The sequence below is a fragment of the Protomyctophum bolini genome (genome assembly GCF_963924005.1).
Source record: "Protomyctophum bolini genome assembly, chromosome: 7".
Taxonomy (NCBI): domain Eukaryota; kingdom Metazoa; phylum Chordata; class Actinopteri; order Myctophiformes; family Myctophidae; genus Protomyctophum; species Protomyctophum bolini.
This window is the reverse complement of record NC_137868.1, coordinates 26,833,009-26,857,154: the sequence shown is the minus strand read 5'-3', so window position 1 is coordinate 26,857,154 and position 24,146 is coordinate 26,833,009. Positions and strand designations below refer to the sequence as shown.

General features: G+C 40.0%; 4 protein-coding genes across 4 annotated transcripts; 3 read left to right on the top strand and 1 right to left on the bottom strand.

Annotated features, from left to right (window-relative positions):
* Positions 1 to 165: 165 nt before the first annotated feature.
* On the top strand, positions 166 to 3,457 carry mrpl32 (mitochondrial ribosomal protein L32). Its single transcript, XM_080768088.1, has 3 exons — positions 166 to 345; positions 506 to 717; positions 1,958 to 3,457. Exons 1-3 carry the CDS (start codon positions 231 to 233, stop codon positions 2,204 to 2,206), a joined length of 576 nt encoding a protein of 191 aa, XP_080624214.1. The 5' UTR covers positions 166 to 230; the 3' UTR covers positions 2,207 to 3,457.
* Positions 3,458 to 5,287: 1,830 nt separating this feature from the next.
* LOC308318510 (telethonin) lies at positions 5,288 to 7,301 on the top strand. Its single transcript, XM_080768089.1, is given in 3 exon segments — positions 5,288 to 5,721; positions 6,079 to 6,351; positions 6,353 to 7,301. Coding segments are annotated over 3 exon segments (540 nt in total). The 5' UTR covers positions 5,288 to 5,587; the 3' UTR covers positions 6,486 to 7,301.
* Positions 7,302 to 8,734: 1,433 nt separating this feature from the next.
* ccdc127a (coiled-coil domain containing 127a) lies at positions 8,735 to 12,494 on the bottom strand. The gene is made up of 4 exons (XM_080767431.1): positions 12,412 to 12,494; positions 11,063 to 11,178; positions 10,241 to 10,485; positions 8,735 to 9,655 (listed from the first exon to the last, which is right to left on the bottom strand). Exons 2-4 carry the CDS (start codon positions 11,166 to 11,168, stop codon positions 9,326 to 9,328), a joined length of 681 nt encoding a protein of 226 aa, XP_080623557.1. The 5' UTR covers positions 11,169 to 11,178; positions 12,412 to 12,494; the 3' UTR covers positions 8,735 to 9,325.
* Positions 12,495 to 12,749: 255 nt separating this feature from the next.
* sdha (succinate dehydrogenase complex, subunit A, flavoprotein (Fp)) lies at positions 12,750 to 22,819 on the top strand. Its single transcript, XM_080768011.1, has 15 exons — positions 12,750 to 12,852; positions 13,501 to 13,581; positions 13,974 to 14,135; positions 14,746 to 14,889; positions 14,987 to 15,151; positions 15,984 to 16,132; positions 16,279 to 16,403; positions 17,618 to 17,786; positions 18,168 to 18,363; positions 18,589 to 18,760; positions 19,015 to 19,133; positions 19,256 to 19,367; positions 20,274 to 20,404; positions 20,792 to 20,905; positions 21,817 to 22,819. Exons 1-15 carry the CDS (start codon positions 12,787 to 12,789, stop codon positions 21,901 to 21,903), a joined length of 1,992 nt encoding a protein of 663 aa, XP_080624137.1. The 5' UTR covers positions 12,750 to 12,786; the 3' UTR covers positions 21,904 to 22,819.
* The last annotated feature ends 1,327 nt before the right edge of the window (positions 22,820 to 24,146 follow it).

Sequence of the window (24,146 nt, the reverse complement as noted above, 5' to 3'; positions counted from 1 at the left end):
GTTTGTCTTCTCTCGTTGTATATGTATATATGTGTATATATATATGTTATATAAAATGTCATGTAAAATAAACGTGTTTCGTCCGAGGGGGGGTTTCGTCGAGTCAGAAATCATTCGTGCTCCTGTCGCGGATCGATGACGTAAATCGTCATTGACCGTCGCAGTCTTTTCTCTTGTATTATTTCTGTGTGTTGTCTTTACTTGCATCACAGAACTGTTTGGGAAACATCATGCAGCGATCAAATAATATGCTGAGTTTGGCTGGTCTAGTATTGAACCTCAGACAGTCATTGTTAAGGATAGAAAGCAGACTTCTACAAGCAGCAGGGCTTGATAGACATTTGGGTGAGTTAAGTTTAAACGCTTTAAACACGTGCTGATCAATTTCTCTCTCTGGTTCGATGTATCTTTCTATTTGTTATTGAATTGATGTCTACTTCCTGACTGTCACATACTTTTAAAATTGCACTAATGATTTGCCATTTGTTGTTTCTCTACTCTCTAGCTCCAGCGCTGGTAGTAAATGGATCCCATGTCCTACCTCAGCTGGTACCCCAGCAGGAGGAGGAGGAGATGCCCGAGGGGGACCAGCAAAGAGCAGATCAGCCCCCCGATCTGCTGGACAGCATCCTCTGGATGGCAGCACCCAAGAAGAGGCGCACCATAGAGGTCAATCGTACCAGGAGGAGATCCGACAGCAAACTCCTAAAAGTCAAGGTACATGATGGGATCTTGCACTGTGATCTTGCTCATCATTACTCTTTGTCACAATCACATTTGAGAATGTGGCACAGTATAACATTGACACTAGGTCAAATACTTTTAATGTGTTTTGCCTTTATAAGATAGTTTTATTTAATTGTAGGTGGAATCCTAGAAGAAGGAATATTTTGAAAGGGAAAACTGCAGATTGAGAACAGTAGCTATGGTTTATTATACTAATGGTATACAGCATTCAATATATGCTTGATTTCACCTTCTTTGTCACATTGCCCTGTATTTTGTCAGTATTTATAAGGTAGAGAAAAGCAGCATCCTCACTGCTCTAGAGAGCAGTGAGGATGCAGTGAGCCTCTCCTTGCATATGTACATTGCAAGGAGAGGCAAAAATCCTGAAGGCGCCAGTGGCCTCTACCTAAATGAATAAAGCATACTGTAGTCACAAAATAACATCAAACTAGAGGTCCCTCACACCAGAGCTTTACGACAACACTGGCGAATAGTGACAAAGGCCTGAACCGGAAGTTTACGGAATGCATTGATTGATTTATTAATTAAGAGTTTGCAGAATTACAGTACATTTCAAGCACAACTCAATACAAAAACACCATAAACTTCCAAAGCATTGGAGTCTATATGCTTTACAGGGACAAATGATGTTTTCTGCCCCCTCAATGTCATAACTTTGTCTTACTCTATGGCTCTGCCTCACACCTACTTCTCACCACCGATTATGCCCATCTTGTCAGTCCTTGTCCCTTTTATGCCCGTATATGGAGATCCCTGATGTCATCAGTACTATATGCCCAGATATGGACATGCCCCTTTTTGTGCTCATATAGAGCACTGATGTCTGATGTCATGAAGACACATTGAGGTTAGACATCACACTCATCCATATTATAGCTGTATTTATTGGGAACTCCTTGTATGCTTATGGTTGAGTCATAGTGACATGATCGTGATGACGTGGTCCGCCGGCTGTCCCAATAGCCAATTTAGCCAATAGGATTAAGATAAAGGTCTTATCTTATTACAAAAAGATCAAAGGATTGAGGGGAAATGTTTCAAAGTTTAACATAAACTCTGTTGCCATTGTTGTTGCGGTGTGTATCACACTTCACACCTCGATACTGAATTGATCATAGTAAGAATAATATGTTTTACCATTACGTTTATCTAATGTTTCTTATGCTCTTTCTCACCATTTCATTAATACCTCCCCTTGCCTTCCCAGAACAACATAGAACCTTGTCCAGAATGTGGCCACCTGAAGATGAAGCATACTTTGTGCTCGTTCTGCTATGAGAAGGTGCGTAAGGAGACGGCAAAGATCCGTGGACAGATTAACGCCATGGAAGGTGGTCCACTGAGGGCCCCCGCCACCGACACCGTGGTCTTATATGAGGGTGAGATGCCACAGGAGCAGGACAAAGGCAAGAGGATTGTGGAGCTGACCAGGAAACGGCCTGCTTGGTTCAGCTAATGCAGAATAGAACTAACACTGTTACTAATATAACAGCAACACTGTTACTGTTATTTGATTTGCTGTTTATTTGACTAAAAAAAACCCTCATTTGATAATAATTAATTAAAGTGCTGGTATACTACCTATTTTATATCTGTGATTTATTTTTGAGCTCACAAGTTCACAAGAGTGTGACTTACAGAGTAAAAAGTCCATTCTGTGTTCTGGCTCTCATCTACTCCATGTCTTTGGAGTAGAAGAGATTAATGTGGCAAAGTTTTCATTTTCGAATTTAAGGCTAATCAAAAAGTAGGGCAGAAAAGCTAGAAAATGTATTTACATATTGGGGTGAGGGGTATTCAGTCAAGAGTAAGTGATTACTCTCAGCAGAGTTCACCAAACAGAAGGAATTAGTCAAATATTTCACTCTTTCAGGTTTCTTCTTCTGGAAACCTCTGGAAAACATTGCCAATGAGTTGTATATTCCAATATACTATACAAGGGGTTTTGTCAGGATAAAACAGACTAGCTTTAAATAGTTTTTTTTATTTCATGTCACCATATGAAATCTGATTTAGTAAGTGCAAAATTAGACAAATCCTAGATATAAATAACTCTGGAGAGTGGGACAATTAATGTGGTTATGATAAGTTTAAAGGAGGTACTTTAGTGACGACTACTATTTTGTACATGGTGGAAAATAATTTTGCTCTTCTAAACTTGGATGAATGGCCATTCCTCTGTATTTGTAGATTCAATTTACTGCTATATGGCAACTATTAATATAGTTTCTAGGCACATATTAAGTAGTTGCCATGTCACTAACCTATGAAGTATCAGTCTGTGTGTCCCCTGGAACGTGCTGTGTCCTGGATCAGTTACATCATCTTGTCCATCTTACTCAGTTTCACTCTTACAGATTAGATGAAGCTGGGCACTGTCCAATAAAAACACGGTAGACAGCAATCAAAGTTACATTTCATTATGGTAGAATGACCTAATATGTGGTCTGTCACAATGATGCAAAAATTATGTTAGTGTTGGGATCTTTAATACAATGTTTTGGAAAATCATCTTGTGAAATTACGATTTTCAGTATTTGTGGTTAGGATGGGTTAAATACATAGTACATAGAATTTGTCCTGTGTGAAAATGTAGATGGCAATAATACACTTAACACAAGACATGACGAAAATATCAGATCTACAACCTGTGCCTGCATATTGTGAGCTTGTAGATCAGCTAATTTCATCAGAGATTTTGTATAAAGGGTGGGTAAGTTTAAGTGATTACAGAATTCACACGAGACTTTTAATAAAAGTTACCCTCTAACCGGTAACTTTTATTAAAAGTCTCGTGTGAATTCTGTAATCACTTTACATAAAAATAAAACAATACTGAATAAAATAAAAATGGCCACTTCCCCGCATTTATCAAGGTTCTTTATGTGTGTATTGTGTGAGTGAGACTGCCTTTGTGGAGGAGAAAGTCTGGGCCCACAGTAGATGCTCCTGTGCAAATAATTTAAGATCAGTATCAAGGGTGAAAATGATGAGAGGATTTACGTGTGGGATAGATTTCTGGTGATACTGTATGACTGACTGCATGCAACAGCTGAACTTAATTAGTTGGAGCCTTGAGGTATGGTAAGGGGAAAAATCAGCCTGCTCCAGTTCCCCAGTTTGAGAACTCTTTACAAAATGTTATGAGATAGATATCAGTCACCACCATGTCACAGCTGTGTATAAGTGTAATGATTTGGCTGCAATAGTGAAACCTGACTATGACCTATGATGATCACTTTTCATTCTTAAAGAGATCCCATTAATTTACGCCTGATACTAATTAATGGTCTAATCATTAGACCATTAATTAGTATCAACTCTAATGTGTTTGTGTAGTGTACCTTAAGTTACTGGTATATAGGCTTTTCACTAATACAGTGTACTACTATTGTGATATTAATAGTTATATTTTCATGTATGACAAATGTAGGAAAACAGCTGTGTAATGCTCAACAGATGTTGAGTATATGGTACTGTAGCTTAGCAATTGGAGGAAGAATTTTGTTTTAGTTTTACTGTCTTGTGATGATTAAAAACAAGCCAGACAGACACCACCAGCGGTTCCCAACCACCGGTATGCAGACCGGTGCCGGTCTGCGGGACATGTACCACCGGTACACGAGAAGCCGGCCAGGAATGTTTATGGATATCCTGCATGCATCAATGCCATGCCTATAGTTCAAGGCCATGGCCCATGAAGTCATCTTTTGGTCCATGCAGAGCATTATAATTTCTGTGCTCATGGCTGTGGTTTGTACTATTTTGATGAACAAAGTACAATTTAACCACAAGAATGAACCTCACTAGCCTCCCTATTTTGGGAGAACATTCTACAAGCAAGTTAAGCAACACTAGATATTTTCAGTGAAGAGGATTTAGTACAGTAGAGGGGAAAAAGGAGGTAACTTAGTCTAGACACCTGGGGGACTTGGGTCAGCAACGTATATAGCCAGGCTAGGGTAGTTAACAAATGCAATACATACACAGCATAGCACAGTATCATCAGTCAAGTTTCATTTGCCCACAGGCAGGTGACAAAGTATATTTTTAGGTAAAAAATTGACTGTGAGTTGTGATCAAATTGCTTTCACCTATATTCATCCTCAACAAGTGATCATTCTGATCAATGTGAGAGAAATCTGAGGAGTGTGAAAAGATTTATTCTGATCTAGTGGTCTTAGCTAGCCTGACACTCAGCCTGAATTTTCATTTCGTTTCACTCCCTGAACATAATTTTTTAATGTGGCTAGCGATTCAGGGGCTGGAGCCAGGCTAGGTCTTAGCAGTAGATTCTTTCTGAATGAAATAGCAAATGAATGTGGTCATATTAGACACCAAAGCTGGGAACGCATGCACACACACACACACACACACACACACACACACTTCTACTGAAACTAACCTTCAGGATGGATGAAGTGGGGACATTCACAGAGTTCATTACAGTGTGATGCAGAAGACTAAGAATAGAAACCAGAACTTTATATTTAAGTGGTTGCGCAACACACACAAAATATCAGACCCTTCGGCACAACAGACTCAAACGCACACAATCATAACTTAGATCAGTCTCTCTCACACATACAGTAGAGCAGTAAATCTGTGACTTAGGACTTAGGACAAAACACGCATCCTGATTTTTATCGATATCTTAATGATGTAGGACATCTGCATAATACAAATTATTCGTTTCTTACAAAGAGGAGATACAGTATATAGTCACAGCAACTAGATTGATTCACTATCTTCCTGTGGCCGTGGACACTTAATTCTGAACAAGAATAAGGAATCAGACCATTTTTCTTTTTACACACAGCTTACTCAACAACTCACCATGCATTGTGTTAGCAGAGGAGGAAGCTACCTGGTGAACTCCCATTCTGATGTTCAAGAAGATGACCAGCTTAAGAGAGAAAGATACCAAGAAAATTGGTTAGATCTGGTAATGGAGACAAGACCACAGCACCAGTAGGTGGATGCATAATTTTGTATTATTATTATTCTATTATCCTGTGGAGTGGTATCTTGTATTATTACTATATTGTCTTCCATTTAATACACACCAACTTAATGTGTATGGTTACAGTGGTTTCAGTAAAATAGCAGCTTTCATGTATCCTTCCATAATCATCAATCATTTGGATTAGTTTTTGTTTCTTCAGTCACAGTTTAACACTGAGAAAGTTGAGAAGGTAAAACTGGTATGCGTAATTGCGTATGCCTAATATCTATGCTATGCTCTATATCACATGTATTATCAAAAATTGTGTGTGTGTGTGTGTGTGTGTGTGTGTGTGTGTGTGTGTGCGCGCACACACATGTCAGGCTGACACTGTCTGAGAAAGATGTCTCTCGCAGAGAGAGCTATGAGCAGCAACAGGTCATCCACTTCCTGGTTCAGAGATGTCCCAGCCAAATACTGAGGCTTGGCATCCAGGGAAGAGTCATGAAAGACCACCAGCACCACCTGCTACTGGAAACGTCCCTACTTACCCCGGTCTTCAAGCTCCAAAGGGCAGAATCCCCCTGGAATACACTGCGAGCCATCTCCTCCTGCTGGTCCATGGAGGGACAGGACCATGTGACTAATGGTGTGTGTGGATAAACAGGAGGTCTCAACAATCACTAAAGACCTTCCAAAACTCACCAAGCCAATCAGAGTGAATTTCAGAGCCTCCAGCCTCATGTCATCTCCAAGGGAGACTTCTCATCGGGTTCCAAAGCGGGAGTGAGGGGGTTCCATGCATGGTGTGTGTGTGTGTGATTGATTGATTGATTGAAATATTTATTAACAGTTTGTAGAATTACAGTACATTTCAAGCACAAACTCAATACAGAGACTGTTAACTGTGAGTGGACGACCCAATTAAGCATTACACTTGTTTACAACAGGGTCCACATTGTTCAATTCATCAAAACATATAGAGACATACAAATAGACACTTCTATGTAGTTAAAGAACAGAACAGGAATTCATCATATATAAGCAAAAAGGGAAAAGATACATATACAGTGATATATATATGATACATGTGTGTGTGTGTGTGTGTGTGTGTGTGTGTGTGTGTGTGTGTGTGTGTGTGTGTGTGTGTGTGTGTGCGTGCATGTGTGTGTGCACTGTGCAGGAAAGAATGTGGCGGGAGGATGGTATCAGAGATGGGAATTTGGATAATTTGAAGACTAGTTTATACTGATGAAAATCAAATGAAAGTGATTTTACAATGTATGAGCAAATGGAAGGTAATATGACTGATGTATGATGTTCTTTAATAGGAAATAAGTTCTGTATACCGGTAAGTTAAGTATTTGGTGAGAAAACAAATACAACAGTAGAAAGTAGCAATTGATAGTTTTTGTTTTTGGAAAATTTATAGAGAAGGCATGGCAGTTACGTTGGAGAACGATGTATCCATGAGTAACTGTCTATTTGTGTATATGTATTATTATATATGTACAATTTTGTGAGTGTCTTGTAAGCCTGTGCGGGCTGGGCATCTTATGATGTAGGACACTTTAATAAAAACTATCTACTCTATCTATCTATGATAGTGAATGTCTCACCTGGACTTACATTGTAATAATCATGTTTGGTGACACTGTATTGATGAATAATGAAACTTACTTATGCATATTGCAAATCTTAAGACATTTGAATTTTAAATGTGAAACCATAAAGTCCAGTGACTATAAGGACAATAAATACTTGTTTGCTCACATTGTCAACTGCAGTTGAAGTTTAGAAGTAGAATTTCCTATACATTTACCACATTTTCAGATAATGTAATTATTGTAATAGTATGGAGTTCCAGTGTGTTTATTTGGATACTGAATAGCACATTTGAACAGAAAGGCAATTCAATGTGCCTTACATAAAACTTTAAGTACTGTATGTATACTGAATATGTTATGTGCCGTGCAGCATGCTTGTTCACCAAATTGAACAGGCTGCTTTGTTTGCTAACAAAAGTTATGTTATGCGCCAACTCGTTTGTGGAAACGTTGGCAAATTAAACGTTTTTTGGCATCGGGACTACGAGTTGTGCGACCTCTCCTTTCCATTTTAAAGCAAACAACAAACCATAACTTATTGGCAACAGCATTGCTACGGCAAATAAATCAAGTGTTGTATCCTTATTCCTTCACATGGCCAAAACATCAATAAAGTTGAGTTAATTATGAGTTTAATCTTTTACCTTCACAAAAATGTGTATGCCTACTATGCCATAAAAACACCAACATAATCTTTTGAAACAATAATTTATTATCCAATTGGTTTCTGTCTATATCATTTCAATGTAGTTCTTAATCCATTATTTTCTGACATTGCGGTCAAGGCAAGACCCAATATGTTACATAGAGATGTAGAGACCAGGTGTGCATCCAAATAGATACAATATAAAGTAGGCGTAATAAGACATTAGACATCACACTGACTGATGGTTCTCGGTAGCTGTGATACATATGGCAAGACAGTGACTTGGGCAACACAAATCATGGTATACTGTACATCATGTAGAACATAAGGAAGGGGGAAACAAAGTATAACATGGGATGGGAAGTGCAGTTATTGGCATGAGAAAATCAAGACCATGATAACAGTATGTCTATTTGACTGTTGTTTCTTTTCTGTAATTCCACTCTGAGAGTCAAGTCAAAGTCACAGTTCACGGTTACGTTAAATTACTGTTGACCTCACACGACGACGCATGCATAGTGCTGCGGACATGCATTAGTTGATTAGTAGCTACAGCCAATAACAATTCACTTGTGTGTGTGTGTGTGTGTGAACAGTGTCAGACACCATTCAATTGGCTGTTTGACATTGTCATCTGGAGTGCAGTGCAATGCAGGCAACACGAGAGTTCTAATTGGACAGACAGACAGACAAAATCATAAAGTAGAACTGGGGGAAATTAACAATATATAACAATATAATCCACATGGCCCATACAGCTACACATAAATTCACTGACGTCAGGTCAAGTGTTGATATTTTAATGCAGTGTAAAAACAGCATACTGTACAAAATAAATACAAAATAAACAGACATTGAAAAAGAACATCATAATCATTTAATAACATATACACTTCAAATACTGTAGCTACTTGGTAGTGCAATATTCATCATAGCAAGGGGCATGAGGTGCTATAAGATTGACGAAAAGTTACAAGTTAAAAACTAAATATGGATCTGGTTGAAATTTCCCTTTAATTATTATGTTTTAAATCAGACATACACTAAATGGCCCATTCAATTTATCTGTCAATTTCCATCATGTAGATTGGGAATGGTGCTAATACCAGCTTTTTTGAGTGGTGCAACCTATACAACCAGCAATGTCCGTGTATGTACCTGTTTGTGTACCTGAATGAGCACGAGTATGTGACTTATTAATAGCAGTAGGGGGCGCCAGAAACAGAGAGAGGGGTAGTGCTGTGTCTCTAATGAGAGAGAGAGAGAGAGAGAGAGAGAGAGAGAGGGAGGGGGGGGGGGGGGGGAATTGCACCACTCAGTTCACACGTGTGTGATTTTTCTATGGTCACTTAGAGATTGACCTCCATATGATATGACCTACTTTGCAGTATCATGTTTCTGAACATTGACCTGCTCCTGCCAGTATTTGAGATATACCCACATGAGGTTACCATTCTTCCTCTGGTCCACATTTCTATTTTTTGCACAATGCTTGTCGTTTTCAAAAATATTCTTCAGATCTGCCTCCAGATCCGGGACTCCCTCGATGGGCTCCCTGGTGGCCTTAAGCAGCATTTTCTTCTCTATTTCCAGCCGGATCGTTCGAGGAAGGAAGGGGGAGCAATAGGCATCCTGTCGTTGCATAAGCTGATCCTCCAGCTCCTTCAACGAGGCTGTGGCCCGCTGTTGCCACTCCTTTTCTCGTTCCTTACAGTGAAGAACAATTTACAAGCATTACTCATACTCTTATCCAGAGCAATGTCACCAAATGGACCCGTACATCAGTTAATACTAAGGATTTTACAATTTACAGAGAGAAAGGACAGAGTAAAGGCTCATACATAGTCTGGATTTCCGGTGGTTAGGTGACCACCGAGCTACAACATGACGTCACGAGCCGCGGTGAAGAGCAAACCACCGCCACCGCTCCAGCCTCTCTGTTTTTACTCACCACTGCTCAACGTTATTTCAGCTCCGGTGGTCAGCTCACCACCGGAGCGGTGGTCACCTCACCACTGAAAATCCATTCCAGACTATGAATGAGCCTTTAGTGTCCTGAATCTTTGTAAAGCAACAATAGGGCAAGAGAGAAATTACACCGGACAGACAGTCTCTGGGATATTTGTGGATTTATATTTATAGATTTTTGCTTGTTTTGCTTCTCTCAATTTCCTGCATATGTGTAATTTATAAATAGGAACCCTTAACTATCATGCATGTCTGCTATGCAGAGCGCAAGAAACTACCAGGCTTTCCCTCTTAATCACTCTCTTTCTGACAAAAACTTTTCACCTGCTGTAATTGTTTCCTTTCTTCTATGAGCTTTTGGCTCTGGGAGACTAGTGCCATCTTGTAGCCTTCAACTCTTTGCCTCTCCTTCTCCAGCTCCAGTTCCAGCTTGGCCATGTGCTTACGCTCCGCTGTCAGGGTCTCCCTGTACCGTACCTCCATTTCGCTGATCTCTGTCAGCATTTCTTTGCTGTACTGTTCTTTAAAGTTACGGATCTCTTTTTGAGTCTCCCTGCTCCAGATCCAACCTGAAGGGTTTTGGACAAATGTATTAGCAGAAAATCAATGGACAGTCTTGTAAATTGTAGAATTGTATGATGTAAAATGTGTGTGAGACTGGTATATGAGTAATCAAATTTTCCATCATACTGTGGCTTAAATAGTTTGCAACAGAAACAACAAAAAAAAAACAGGTGATCTGTGATGAGTCTGACTCATGTGAATACAGTCAAGACAGTTAGTATTCTCATCTTCAAAATCCATTACAATCTCAACTCACTCACTCTCACACTCCTTGAGTAGCTGAAAGCAACTAGATGCTATTTGTAATTAAATAAGAAAGGTTGTGCATTAACAATGGGTTTTCTCAGTGGAGTGCTAGACCCAAAGTCCAGTATACATAGAACAAGTAGGAATTTAAAAAAATCCCAAAAAAGGAAGCACATCCACATTTTCAAATCAATGGAGGACAAATTACTCACATTTCCATCTATGGATGTGCTACCTTTTGGGGTATTTTTTAAATTCCTGAGTTGATATTTTTAATATCTGGCACCTAGGTGCCAGATATTGACACCAATGATTTATTGTGAGTGAGTAACTTACGGAATGCAGCCAGTCCCAGCATGGGAACCAGTAGGGCATAGTTCCATTGGTTTCCTCCTCTTGGTTCTGGCTCATTATTCCCAAAGGGGATATTCAAGTTGTTCATGAAGTCTAGGCTATTGTCAAAAAAGTAACAATTGCAGTTTTTATTATTCGACTTAAGTTTGGCTCCTTAAGGCCTATTCATACTCCAGTTTTAGGTAAAAACTACAACATGATGTCACGCTGCGGTGGTAAACAGCTCACAGTCATCGCTCACCCGTCCCAAACATCTCTTTTTTAATTAACCAACGTTTCGGTGGTTAGTAAAAAACTGGAGTATGAATAGGCCTTTACCCTCCTACCCTTGTTGCATTATTGTTTCTATTTAAACGTCTCGATGAATTGAATACACAGACAGGACCCTAATGGAAACAAGCTCTGAGAGCTTATCTGGGTTATCCTTTAGTTTTATCCTAGTATTCTTTCGTATAAATCTGTACGACACCGTACCTCTCTTTGCAAACTGTTTTCAACTGTATTCAATCAATAATAATGTTCTGTTTATCTTTAACATGTTGGATACTGCTTATAAGTTGTTACAAATTTTTCATGAAACTGGTGGTCTCAATAACTAGTACATCATCTTTATTTTAATACTATAAGTTACTATAGTACTTTAAGTTAATACAAATATTATGAATTAGTAACAGTAGCTTAACCTTTCAGCTAGCTGTCTCCTGTCTGATAAAAAAAATAAAAAATGAAGCATTTGCTTTAGTCAAGTTTAGTGCATGGTCATTCATCATAATGGCTAGAACAGGTTTCAGGATACAAAGTGAAATTGCCTTGAAATGCCTATGAGTTCTCAATATATGACATTGATTGATTGATTGGTTGGTTGGTTGGTTGATTAATTGATTGATTGAATACTTTTAACCTTGCAAAAAAAAGCATAGAAGAAGTTAAGAACACAGTTTAATACAAAATATACAGGATTGAACCCAATAAAGTTTGTTTCCATTGGGATCTTGTGTTTTCAATTAATTGGCCTAATGTTAACTAACAGGCCCAGGCTGTGCGTAACATGTTGACTGGTTCAAAGGCAGCAGTTATGCTCTAGATCTAGAACTATATATTTATCAAGCAAGTGAAGCAACCAATAAATGTAAGGTGTCCCCGGACCGTCAGGCCAGCCTACTATTAGTACTGTATCACGCAAGCCCCCAAACAAGACTAGCATTCGTGGATGCTAGGTTAGTTACCCGTGAGCCCAGAAGCTTGCTTAGACATACATTTTCTGAGCACAGCAACTTATTAACACAACCATATAGTTTTATGGTACATCAACGTATCGATTTGTAACTCACCTTGAGTGAAAGCCCAGGTCACTTTATGCGTTTCCTAATATTTTACGCAATATTGTTGTTAGACAACCGAAAACAGCACACTTTCCTCCAGGGGGTGAGAGGGAATGTAAAGTTGGGGTCCCCTCTTTAAATCCAAATGTTATAAAGTACGTGTGTACTTATTGTATTATAAAAATATATATTATATGTACGTTTTACTATATAGAATATGTGGCGTATGTTTAAAACAACTCGCATGATTGTCATTATATTTCGTTCTCCCCCCCGGATGTAAAAAATGGTTCGCTCCATGCTGTGTTACAGAAATACGTTCCCCTTGTTGTTTGAGTTCAGGGTCAAGTTAGTCAACCCTCCTCAGTCTCGACTCTCGACGCCATGGCTAGTGTTCGTGTAGCATCCCGGGTCCTCTCCAAAAGGATACTATACTCAAAAACGCAATCTGTGAGTTTCAGTGACATTATCTATATTAGTTCTCACTACTTCGACTGATGTCTTGTATTTGTAGAAACCCTGTCTGTTGTGTTGTTCAGGATTAACAACGTCACATACTGGCATGTGTTTGAATGTGTCTGTGACATAATGGAAACGCGACTTAAAGAGCCTCGCTATAGTTATTGCTGTGACATTCTATGTATTTTTTTAATATAACCTTGCATGTTATACATCACATTAAGTTGACGATTGTTAATAAAGTAGTCGTGAACACATCATGTATTTACAGTCACAACGAACCCATTGGAACCTTAGAGGGGAGGAACTGCAAAATGCAACCACTGATGCTAGTTAATTAATAGCATGGCCCTATCAATGGTCTGGCTTATATGTCTCAATCAATGATCCCTATCCCCCATACTCGGTCATGAATAATATAAATTAAATTATTGAGTAAATGAGCTATAGTGCTGCCAGGATGAGCCAAGTGCAGCAATGCCTTATTGCCATATTTGAGGAAAAATAATATAACTTTCTAGTCGTTAACAGTTTTAAATACAATGAAGCTGCTTGAAATGCAATATTCATTTTGTCAATAAATTAAAGAAATCTCATATCACCTCATCAGTGAGTATTGTAATATCTCCTTTATCACAGGTCCCTGTTGCTGCTGCTCAGAGTTCCAAGAACTTTCATTTCTCCATCTATGGCAAGAAAAATGCAAAAGTGTCCAATGAGGTGAGTGACAACAATAGCTTTCAGTTAAACACTAATGTGTGAATATATTATTTATAAATGGTGCATTTACATAGCGCTATTAAGACACTACGATGTGCATTACATTCACACATTCATACACTGATGGCGGAGGAAACCATGCAAGGCACCAACCTGCTCATCAGGAGCAATAAGAGGTTCAGTGTTTTGCTCAAGGACACTTCGACACTAACTCTGGGAGAGCCTGGGATCCCAAGCGGCTGCTCTACCTCCTCAGCCACTGCCGCTCCAATATAAACCTACTACTGTGTCTTGGTCTTGACTTCCTATATTTTTCTTCTGTGTCTATTCTCCTCACCAATTCTCTCTCTTTCTCTCTCTCTGCCTTGCTTTTCATGCAAATTCATCTTTAGATATCTACCCAGTACCCAGTTGTGGACCATGAATTTGATGCTGTTGTGGTGGGTGCCGGAGGTGCAGGACTTAGGGCTGCTTTTGGCTTATCAGAGGCTGGGTTCAACACAGCCTGTATCACCAAGCTGTTCCCCACCAGATCTCATACGGTTGCTGCACAGGTACAGTTACAATATAGACTATTTTATCCACACTGACTTTCTAAAAGCTTAATTAATGATACATAATAGGCTACATTTGTTTTTCGTATTTCAATTAATTTTGACGTCTCATGTATGGGTGCAGTATCCTGTGATACTGCGTCTCTCTCTCTCTCTCCGCACACGCACACACACAGGAACATACACGGGGCGAAATAGAGTGAGACAGGAGTCAGGATGCTAAAATCTTGATTTTCATTAAATAATTATCTGTCTCTGCGTCTTACCTAAAGGTAAATAAAGGTTATACTGTATATTATCATCTATCGATACAAACAGACAGACATACAGACTTTCTGTCTGTGTGCTCTCACTGGCTGTAATACAGGCCTTCTCGTTTCATACTGTATGATGTCCAGTCGGCGAGACAACCAAATATCAAACCTGCTAGTTATTCAGAAATGCTCGGGAAGGCGTCAGCTAGCGCTTTGATCAGTGCCGGATCTTCTCGCAGCTCCTTTCTCACACAGTGAGCAAAACCTCGGCGATCAAAGCCCAATCTTGCGTCAGATCGGAGTAAATATTGTGCCGTGTGTAGTGTACGAGCCCTTAATGTTTTCTGGGTGTCTAGGGTGGGATCAATGCAGCTCTGGGGAACATGGAGGGAGATGACTGGAGGTGGCACTTCTACGACACAGTGAAGGGATCTGATTGGTTGGGAGACCAGGATGCTATCCACTACATGACTGAGCAGGCCCCGGCAGCAGTGGTGGAGGTGAGAATGCACACTAATATTTGAATCTTCTCTTTCTCTACTGTTTTTCTTCTCATTTCTGAATTTGTTGAATATCTGAATTCCACTTCATTCCCAGCTCGAGAACTTTGGAATGCCGTTCAGCCGTACAGATGATGGCAAGATCTACCAGAGGGCATTTGGAGGTCAGAGTTTGAAGTTCGGAAAGGGGGGGCAAGCACATCGCTGCTGCTGTGTGGCAGACAGGACAGGACACTCTCTGCTGCACACACTGTATGGACGGGTAGGGACACACACACATGCACACACACACTGTATGGCTGGGTAGGGACACACATGCACACACACGTTTGAGGGAAAGACAGTAACTTTGAGTGGGAGTGTGCCAGGCTGCCAGCATGGATAGTTCCAGTACAGGTGACTTCATGCTGGCACACATAAATGAAACACCCACCGTTATTGCCAACTGTATTTTCACATTAGAATGTCTGTTATGAAAGAGAGTGGTAGTTTGTGCAAGTGGAAAGCCAGAGAGGGATCATATCCTAGAATTAGTGATTCCGGCTGCCTGTTCAGCGGGGAGGGGAACTGGGGTAGAAAGCATGAACTGCTCCGGCAGGTGACCAGTGTTGTCATGTCTGCTTATTATAAGTGAATTTGGGCTTCTTTTTCTGTAAAGGTCCTTGTAAATATTGATGCGGTTTGGTTTTACTAAAGTCACAAAGTGTAGTTTCTCATTTGGGCTTGCTTCCAATAAACTAGTGATTCTCAAATATTTTTCATGGACTCACAAATGAATGTATTTGTCCCTAATTCCCATCTGAAAATGTTTTGAGCCAGGGAGCCCAGTACCAGATTTGTGTTAGAATGTCTAGTTACAAATATTCCATATTTAATCTACAAGCTCACAACGTGACACGTAAGCTTGTATATCGGCTATTTGAAAATGGCATATGCTGTATATAAGGTCATGTGGCCTAGTTGCTTCTTTTAGGCTTGTTTTCATAGACATGGTTGCTTATCTCTTTTGTAAAATCTGTTGAATTGGCATTGAAAAATGCACGAAATACATGATGATGATGAATACACATTCATCATCCATGTCTTCTATCCAGTCACTTCGTTATGACACCAGCTACTTTGTGGAGTATTTTGCCCTTGATCTGCTGATGGAAGATGGGGAGTGTAAAGGAGTGATTGCTCTCTGCATGGAGGACGGTTCTATCCACCGCTTCAGAGCCAAGAACACGGTTATTGCTACTGGGTAGGCAACACACACACACACACACACACACACACACACACACACACACACACACACACACACACACTTACTTACTAAGGTTTTCAATTACTTTACCTTACAGTGTACAATAACAGTTAATTCACTTTATATTTCACTTTGTCCAGGGGTTATGGGCGTGCTTTCTTCAGCTGTACATCTGCCCATACGAGTACAGGAGATGGTAATGCTATGGTGACGAGAGCTGGTCTGCCCTGCCAGGATCTGGAGTTTGTACAGTTCCACCCTACTGGTGAGGGGATAGTATTGCTTTTAAAAGTATATGGTCTACAGATAGTGTCCCTATATAGAGTAGGAACCAAAGGACAACTGAATATTGCTCAGAAAAGTTTGCTATTTCTGCCTATTTAAGGCCTTATAGAAAAGGCTGCTTATTCACAATAGAACCAAATATTGGCATTCTGAATGTTCTGGTATGTAGGGACACTAGACCATCGGTGCAAGTAATTATGATGTAAAAACAATCAGCAGGTAGAAAATGACAATTTACTTGGAACTCCCTTTCAGGATGGGCGTTTTTTGTGATGAGTCATGGATCAATTTCATGACTGTTGCAGTAAAAGTTAAACTTGGGACAATTCATTTCATGAAGGGAACATTCTAAAGATATGAGGAAAACAATGTCGTTTTGTTCTACCACGGGTATCTCAAACAATAATGCTCTTTTTTGAAGGTTTGTTCCTGCACTATAATTGTAGTTAATGTTTCAAACGCTGCGGCGAAGAGCATAGCACAAAAATAAAAAAATATATAGTGAGATTTACCTTTTACTTTTTAACATTGCACATGATTCTGGATTTTCAACATAAGGCAAATCTTTGAGTCTAGTCATAATAGGTTGTGGGTTGTTATTACTGATCTTTGTTGCTGTTGGACATCTGACACTGTAACTCCTTAGTTATGTATGGACTGCTCTTGAGGTAATTCTGGCAGAGAGGTCAAAAGAGTTCAATGTAAGGCTAAAACGCAGAGCACTTCATTAGTCTCATAGCGGTGTGTCGTCCTATGGCGCTTGAAACTTTGTACAGTAAATTCCTGAGTGGTGATTTAACACTGCCAATGTGACATTGTAAATATGAACCTGTAAAGGTCACTTTCAGGCCTCTATATTGAAGGTGGAAACTTTTTTCTTTTCTTGCTTTAAGGCAGCAGAAAGTCGAGATTAACATACCCTTAAAGGGACATTTCACCGCTGGAAGAAACTGCAGTCACTCAATGTTAATAGTATTTGTAGTAGATAACAGTAGCACAATTTGAAATTTGCACCCTATGGCCAGAAAAATAATGAAGTCTGTGTGTTTGACTGGATTGCTGAATTCCTACAATGCCCATAATGCTTTAGTGCACTTCCCCTCCTTGTGGAGAGTGGGCAGGCTGCATGGATATGCAATGATATGCAAGTGTAATAATATTTGTATTGTCCCTTTAACATGTCAATGTGTGTAGGTATCTATGGTGCTGGCTGCCTGATTACAGAGGGGTGCCGTGGTGAGGGTGGAATCCTGATCAACAGTGAGGGAGAGCGCTTCATGGAGCGATACGCCCCCAACGCTAAAGACCTGGCCTCCAGAGATGTTGTGTCCCGATCTATGACCATCGAGATCAGAGAGGGAAGGTAGGGTGGGTGCATATTTGCCTGTCTGTGGATAGTATACATATTGCATGAATAATTCATAATAGGATTTGTCTTTTAAAATATTGATCATCATGATTGTTGAGATAAAGTTGAGAACATTCCATTACCATGACGTGAGTGAGATTTCCCACCCACTGCATACCGTTTAAAAGTCATTTGGCCACCTAGTGATCAGAATATGATAAATTACTTAAAAACAAAATCTGAAAATGTTCAGAAACGTATAAAATGCATTTAAATATACAAATGTTATTTTTGGGCGGGTGTGCTGGTCCAAAGAAGGTATATTGGTTATTGCCCAACGAGATGAAACAATTGAACAGAAGTATGTATTTCTCTCTCTCTCTCTCTCTCTCTCAGGGGTGTTGGTCCAGAAAAGGACCACGTGTACCTCCAACTGCACCACTTGCCTCCTCAGCAGTTAGCCACCAGACTACCTGGCATCTCGGAGACTGCCATGATCTTTGCTGGGGTGGATGTTACAAAGGAGCCCATCCCTGTACTGCCTACTGTCCATTATAACATGGGAGGGATACCTACCAACTATAAGGGACAGGTGTGCACAATTCATGACAAGATGCACTAACACATACAATTTGTAAAAAGAAGGGTATTATAAGTCATACAACAATCTACAAGATTCCTGCACCTAAGCTTGTAGATGTGCTATTCATGCTATTTTTGAAGTTCCTTCAAAAATGTTGCCTATAATGACATGCCCAAAAATACTCCAGATTGAAAGTGATTAATTCACTCAGAGTACAACCTGTCACTTGCACAGGCCATCATCCATGAGAACGGAGAAGACAAGTTAGTGCCAGGCCTGTATGCCTGTGGAGAGGCCGCGTCTGCCAGTGTCCACGGGGCCAACCGGTTGGGTGCCAACTCCCTGCTGGACCTGGTGGTGTTCGGCAGAGCCTGTGCCCTCACCATCGCCGAGACGGAAACACCAGGTAAGGAACTATAGTAGCCTAATCAGTCTGCTAGCAGGAATATAGGCATGGATATTTTAGTTCTCAACAGGTCTGATCCAGACCCGACCAATGATTTTTACAGATATATCTGGCATTTTCTTTGCACTGCACATGCATGAAATGCACATTTTAATAAAATGGTGATTAAAGGTTTGTTACGTTATCAAACAATATACCATGTACTATACAAACTATCACTGCTGACCATATCACTGTCCGATTATTTCTTTCAGGAGAGAAGCTGTCCCCTCTGAAGCCGAGTGCAGGAGAGGAGTCTGTGGCCAACTTGGATAAGCTGAGGTTCGCCAACGGAAGCCTGAGAACCTCAGAGATTAGACTCAACATGCAAAAGGTATACACTAGTATACACCAACATGCACACGAACACACTGATTATCTCCAGCATAGTCTGTCCACAAAATTGACTTTTTAAGCTAACACACAAGTCATATCGCTCTGTGTCCTTCTGTACAGACCATGCAAAACCATGCTGCAGTGTTCCGTACTGGCGAAGTTCTGAAGGAGGGATGTGAGAAGATGGATGGTATCTACCAGACCTTGGAAGACATCAAGACCTTTGACAGAGGTGTGGTACTATAACGGTTACAATAATAACAATTAAATAAACCTATTATAGCAAAAAATGAGGGAGGTGGTGGGTCAGTTCAGAATAAAAATCACTACAGAAATTAGTAAATAAGCTTAACGGTGATTTATTAAATCAAAAGAAAAATCAAGTTCTCGATCACAAAATGTTCATTTAACCAAATCAAAATAAAATAAAACTCTCAAAAGGTAGGGGTGTGAAGTCCAAGTGTCCTAGCACTGTCCAAACTAAACTCAATGTGTCCAAACTAAACTCAGGTGTCCAAAAAATAAAGCAAATCCAAACCAGTCTGTAGAGTGTGGCCAGTCTCCTCTGGCCGCCCTTAAACTCCTTTGTAAAGTCTGGTCGAATATCCAAACTCCAGGAATGGGAAGAAGGTCTCTAAATCCAAAGGTATAATCCAATATTAAGGGAAAGATCCAAAAAGGAAAGAATGGCAAGACTTGGGAAATATTCCTCTTGCTCACGGCAGTAGCCTGTCTGTCTCTCTGCACCTCCACTCTCGACTGACACAGTCAATCTCTCCAGGTGGCCCAAACAATGTGATTGCCCCTCACTCCATCAGCCAGGTGAGCTGTGGGCGGCTTCCCAATCAATGCCTGTTGCCATAGCAACACATGTATCTAACTGGTTTCTCTTGGCATATAGTCCAGCAGATAACTAGAAACATTTCATAGCGCAGCGGATTGGTAGAAAATAATAAAATACATGAAAATGGTGCATAGCAAACAAAAAATGCATGGAACCAATGTGACTCTGGGCACAGATGTTACAGTACACTTCCACATTCTGCCTCGTGTCCCTCAGAGATTAACATTATTCCCTAGTAGGCAGTAACATTGTTGTTGCTACATCACAAAATATTGAAATCTCTTCTCCTCTCAGGCATTGTGTGGAACACGGATCTGGTGGAAACATTAGAACTTCAGAACCTCATGTTGAATGCTGTTCAGACTATCCACGGAGCAGAGCAGCGAAAGGAGAGTAGAGGAGCCCATGCCAGAGAGGACTATAAGGTGTGGTTTTACTGTACTATTCTCTATTTGACAGTGTAACTCCCTCTGTGTCAAGGTGTACTGTAGTGTAGGTGTCTGTCTTTAGATCCCTCTTTTTCACTTCTTTAAGTGTGTCTGTTCTATCCTTTTGTACCTTTTCCTGTTATTGTCTGTTTTAACTTTTCCCCCTCCGCTATAGATGACCGTATCAATGATTATGGCTTCTGTTGGAACCAATTTTGACCATCATTACATATCATTCATTATTTTATTCAATTACCATGTACTTGGAGTTGTTACTCAGCATAGAGACATACAGTACCACATGTTATTTTAGGAATTTCCCCAGCCTACATGTCTTTATATGTCACTCACTCCAACTGTATTTTTCAAAACGCTGTCTCCCAGGACCGCATTGATGAGTATGATTACGCAAGACCTCTGCAAGGCCAGGAGAGGGTGCCTTATGAGACACACTGGAGGAAGCACACATTGTCCCGTGTTGACCCCAAGACTGGCAAGGTATGCTATAGCTGTGTATTGTAAGAACGTATAAAATGTAGAACGAATGTCTTGGTCAGAATGTATTGAGTGGTGAGCCCCTTGAGATGCAGCATCTCATTTTAGAGGGGGACCTATACACATAAGTAAAACATTACACACACACACACACACACACACACAGTGTTAGCTTGCTCACCCTCTCCCAGCCACACCCACAGCCCTCGACTCATTTTAAACAAAGAAATAGAAATGGAGAATACTCTGACCTGTATAAACGTTAGTACAAGCAGTATTAAAAGCATGAACGGGTTGTTTCGAGATGTGAATACAAGGAAGTCCTGAAGCGGACATGATTTTGATTTAAAAAACAACCCTTTTTCCTCCCTCATTCACACTACAAATACTCAAGCCGTGCACAATAGACAATCTTAAATTATAGCTGGTCAAACAAAACTACTGTATGTACATGTATTTATAAAGTCACTTATTTCCATATTCGCAAAGCAATTTAGTTCCAAGCTACATAGTACAGTAATTGTTAGGATTTTGTATGTACAGTACTTTGTATGTAAAAAGGCTATACTCTAAGTATAAAAGTATTAAATCATCCACTTTCCATTCCAGATCCATTTTCAAAATGATGAGCCGAGCTGCTACTTGAGCACACACAGATTTAACCCATTCTGACCTGAGATCAGATTCTAAAAATGTCTTCTACATCCTGACAGTTTTCTGTAAAAGCTATGTTTCTATGTCAGTCGTTCTTCGATTTTTCATAAATAGCAGACCTACAAGCTCGTAGCGTGCCACTCGGTGGTGCGCTATGAGCTTGTAGATCTGCTATTTTTCAATAGCTAACACCAAAACGGGTTCCCGCCCAAAATGAGACATACCTTCAAAATGCATGCTGACGTCTTGTCCAATTCCAGGTGACCTTGGAGTACCGCCCTGTGATTGACGGCACTCTTGACGAACAGGATTGTGCTCAGATCCCTCCTGCCATCCGCTCTTACTAAGAAGACCACCTCTCATCTCCTCCCCTCTCATCGACCATGCTCAGCTGCTCAACATGATCTCTGAATACAGCTTTGTATTTAGTCTTACTCTTTCCAATCCTCTCCTTCATATATTTATTGGCTTGTTGGCTTGATTATCATTGGCTAAAATGCCAGCACAACTGAGCACAACATACTCACTCTGTATAGGCTCAGTGGTTCTCAAAGTGAGGTCCAGGGACCCTCTGGGTTATTTGAGGGTTCCAAATGGACCTTTACATGTCTGTAACTCTGTGAGAGTGTAAAATGGAACCATTGGAACCCATTGGGGTCATGGGATTTATGGAGGTCCTTCAAATTGAAAAGTTTGAGAACCACAGCTGTATAGTGCATTCAAGACATTTCGGAAAAGGGACTTTTTTTTCTACTTACTAGCCGAAAATAAAGATGGCATGTTGTCACTTGATCTTCACTCCATGGTGTTAAACTTGATAACTTGATAACACTGACATCTTGAACACACTGACACTGACACCTACCTTTGGATGTCATGTCTGTGTAAATATACATTGGGTGATGGAACAGGAATATGTGTGCTCTTTAATTATACCCACCACTACTGTCAAGCTTTGCCTTAGGGGGAGGAATTATTTAAATCTGTAAATATTGATTAATGTACAATAAACATGTCAATGTATGAGGCTCAATCATTTCACCATGGCCTTCATTCAATTACTGCCATAATTCATCAATAGAAAAATAGCCTTAAAGCACTAGTGTATACAGCTTGTTAAATAGATACAATTGTTAATGCCAATCAGACATGGCCCGGTTCAGTGTTTAATGTATTATTTACTTTGCACATGTAACATGTTTCTTCACATTTTGTCAGTTGTATGTATTTTAGAGTATTGAATAAAGTATACATTGAAACCAATGGTCATCTTGCTTGAACTGATTGTCATCAATCACTGTAAAACACAAGCCTGGAATCTGGACTGATTCGCTTCCTTCAGCACATTATAAAAATCACACCTGTGTGAAGTGAGGGGCGCTAATATATTAAAGTCTAACTCATGTTGATTAGGTGATGTAAAACAAACGGTGCCAACACAAACATTAAATGCCATTAACAAAGAGACAATATGACGTAAGTTTTCCGTTCATTGTCAATGGCGTTTTTAAAACAAACATTGAAACATTAACCCCTATATCAAAACATTGCTGGTGAAAATCAGATTTCAGGCTAGTAAAAAACCCACTGAGAGCAGGTAGAGATGGAGCGCTTCTGTGAACTCAGAGCAGGGGATGCTTAAGATGTAAATTAGAGCTAAAAAAGGTAGGTGGATCTTGGTGTCCAAAAGCAACCAGCACTGCAGCAGTAGTAAACGTGGTTTTCACAAATACCACATAATGACCAGCAGGGGGTAGAAAAGGCTCACTGCCATCAGTAGCATGGGTAGCACGCTGCAATACAAACATTCCACTAGACTAGTTTTTCCACTAGCCCCTAGTGGCGAAAAATAAAACTTCTGGGAACTCGGATTAACGTTCCACTAACGAAATTTGTAACTTTATTGACGAGTGACGACAGCTGGTCAGGTGACAGGTCACAAAAAAGGCCTATATTTATTCTCTTCTGGGGGGTTTGGCACAAATCATTTTCTGGGGGGCCACGTCCAAACATATCATTTTGGGTGTCCTTTCACTACTAAAATTTGACTACTGATTTAGAAGGCATTGGTAGAATTAAACTTAAATATATATATATATTATATATATAATATAAATATATATTTATAATTTAATAATTTATATTATAATATATATATTATTTATTTATAATATAAATGAAAACAGACTTTCTTTGTCAAACATCTGATCACATCACTGATAGGATATTTCCACTGTTCTACATAAACCTTCTACAGAATCCTAAACATTAAACAACAAAAGGGTGAATCATGCTTAGAGATGCCAGAAAAGTGTGAAGGAAAAGCGGATGAAACAAACGATGACGATGATCCCAATGCCAAGGGAAGAGTGGCCTAAGCGCCGAGCCGTGGTGCTGTTCCGACAAGCAGTCTCCAGGTCTCCACGTTTTACTGCTTTTCTGGTCTGCGAGAGAGAGAGAGAGAGAGAGAGAGAGAGGGAGAGAGAGAGAGAGAGAGAGAGAGAGAGAGAGAGAGAGAGAGAGAGGGAGAGAGAGCAAGGTAGTTGAGATGGGAGAGAAAATGGGAGATTAGGGTTGAAGAGATGTGGGA

Excerpts from the sequence above, each read along its gene's own strand:
- mrpl32 (XM_080768088.1), top strand. The coding sequence starts at position 231 with ATGCAGCGATCAAATAATATGCTGAGTTTGGCTGGTCTAGTATTGAAC. Across the intron at positions 346-505 it reads AGGGCTTGATAGACATTTGG|CTCCAGCGCTGGTAGTAAAT; the intron begins GTGAGTTAAGTT and ends TCTACTCTCTAG. Across the intron at positions 718-1,957 it reads GCAAACTCCTAAAAGTCAAG|AACAACATAGAACCTTGTCC; the intron begins GTACATGATGGG and ends TTGCCTTCCCAG.
- ccdc127a (XM_080767431.1), bottom strand. The coding sequence starts at position 11,168 with ATGAACAACTTGAATATCCCCTTTGGGAATAATGAGCCAGAACCAAGA. Across the intron at positions 10,486-11,062 it reads GCTGGGACTGGCTGCATTCC|GTTGGATCTGGAGCAGGGAG; the intron begins GTAAGTTACTCA and ends AAAACCCTTCAG. Across the intron at positions 9,656-10,240 it reads AAAGGAAACAATTACAGCAG|GAACGAGAAAAGGAGTGGCA; the intron begins GTGAAAAGTTTT and ends CTTCACTGTAAG.
- sdha (XM_080768011.1), top strand. The coding sequence starts at position 12,787 with ATGGCTAGTGTTCGTGTAGCATCCCGGGTCCTCTCCAAAAGGATACTA. Across the intron at positions 13,582-13,973 it reads ATGCAAAAGTGTCCAATGAG|ATATCTACCCAGTACCCAGT; the intron begins GTGAGTGACAAC and ends ATTCATCTTTAG. Across the intron at positions 16,404-17,617 it reads TGTACAGTTCCACCCTACTG|GTATCTATGGTGCTGGCTGC; the intron begins GTGAGGGGATAG and ends CAATGTGTGTAG.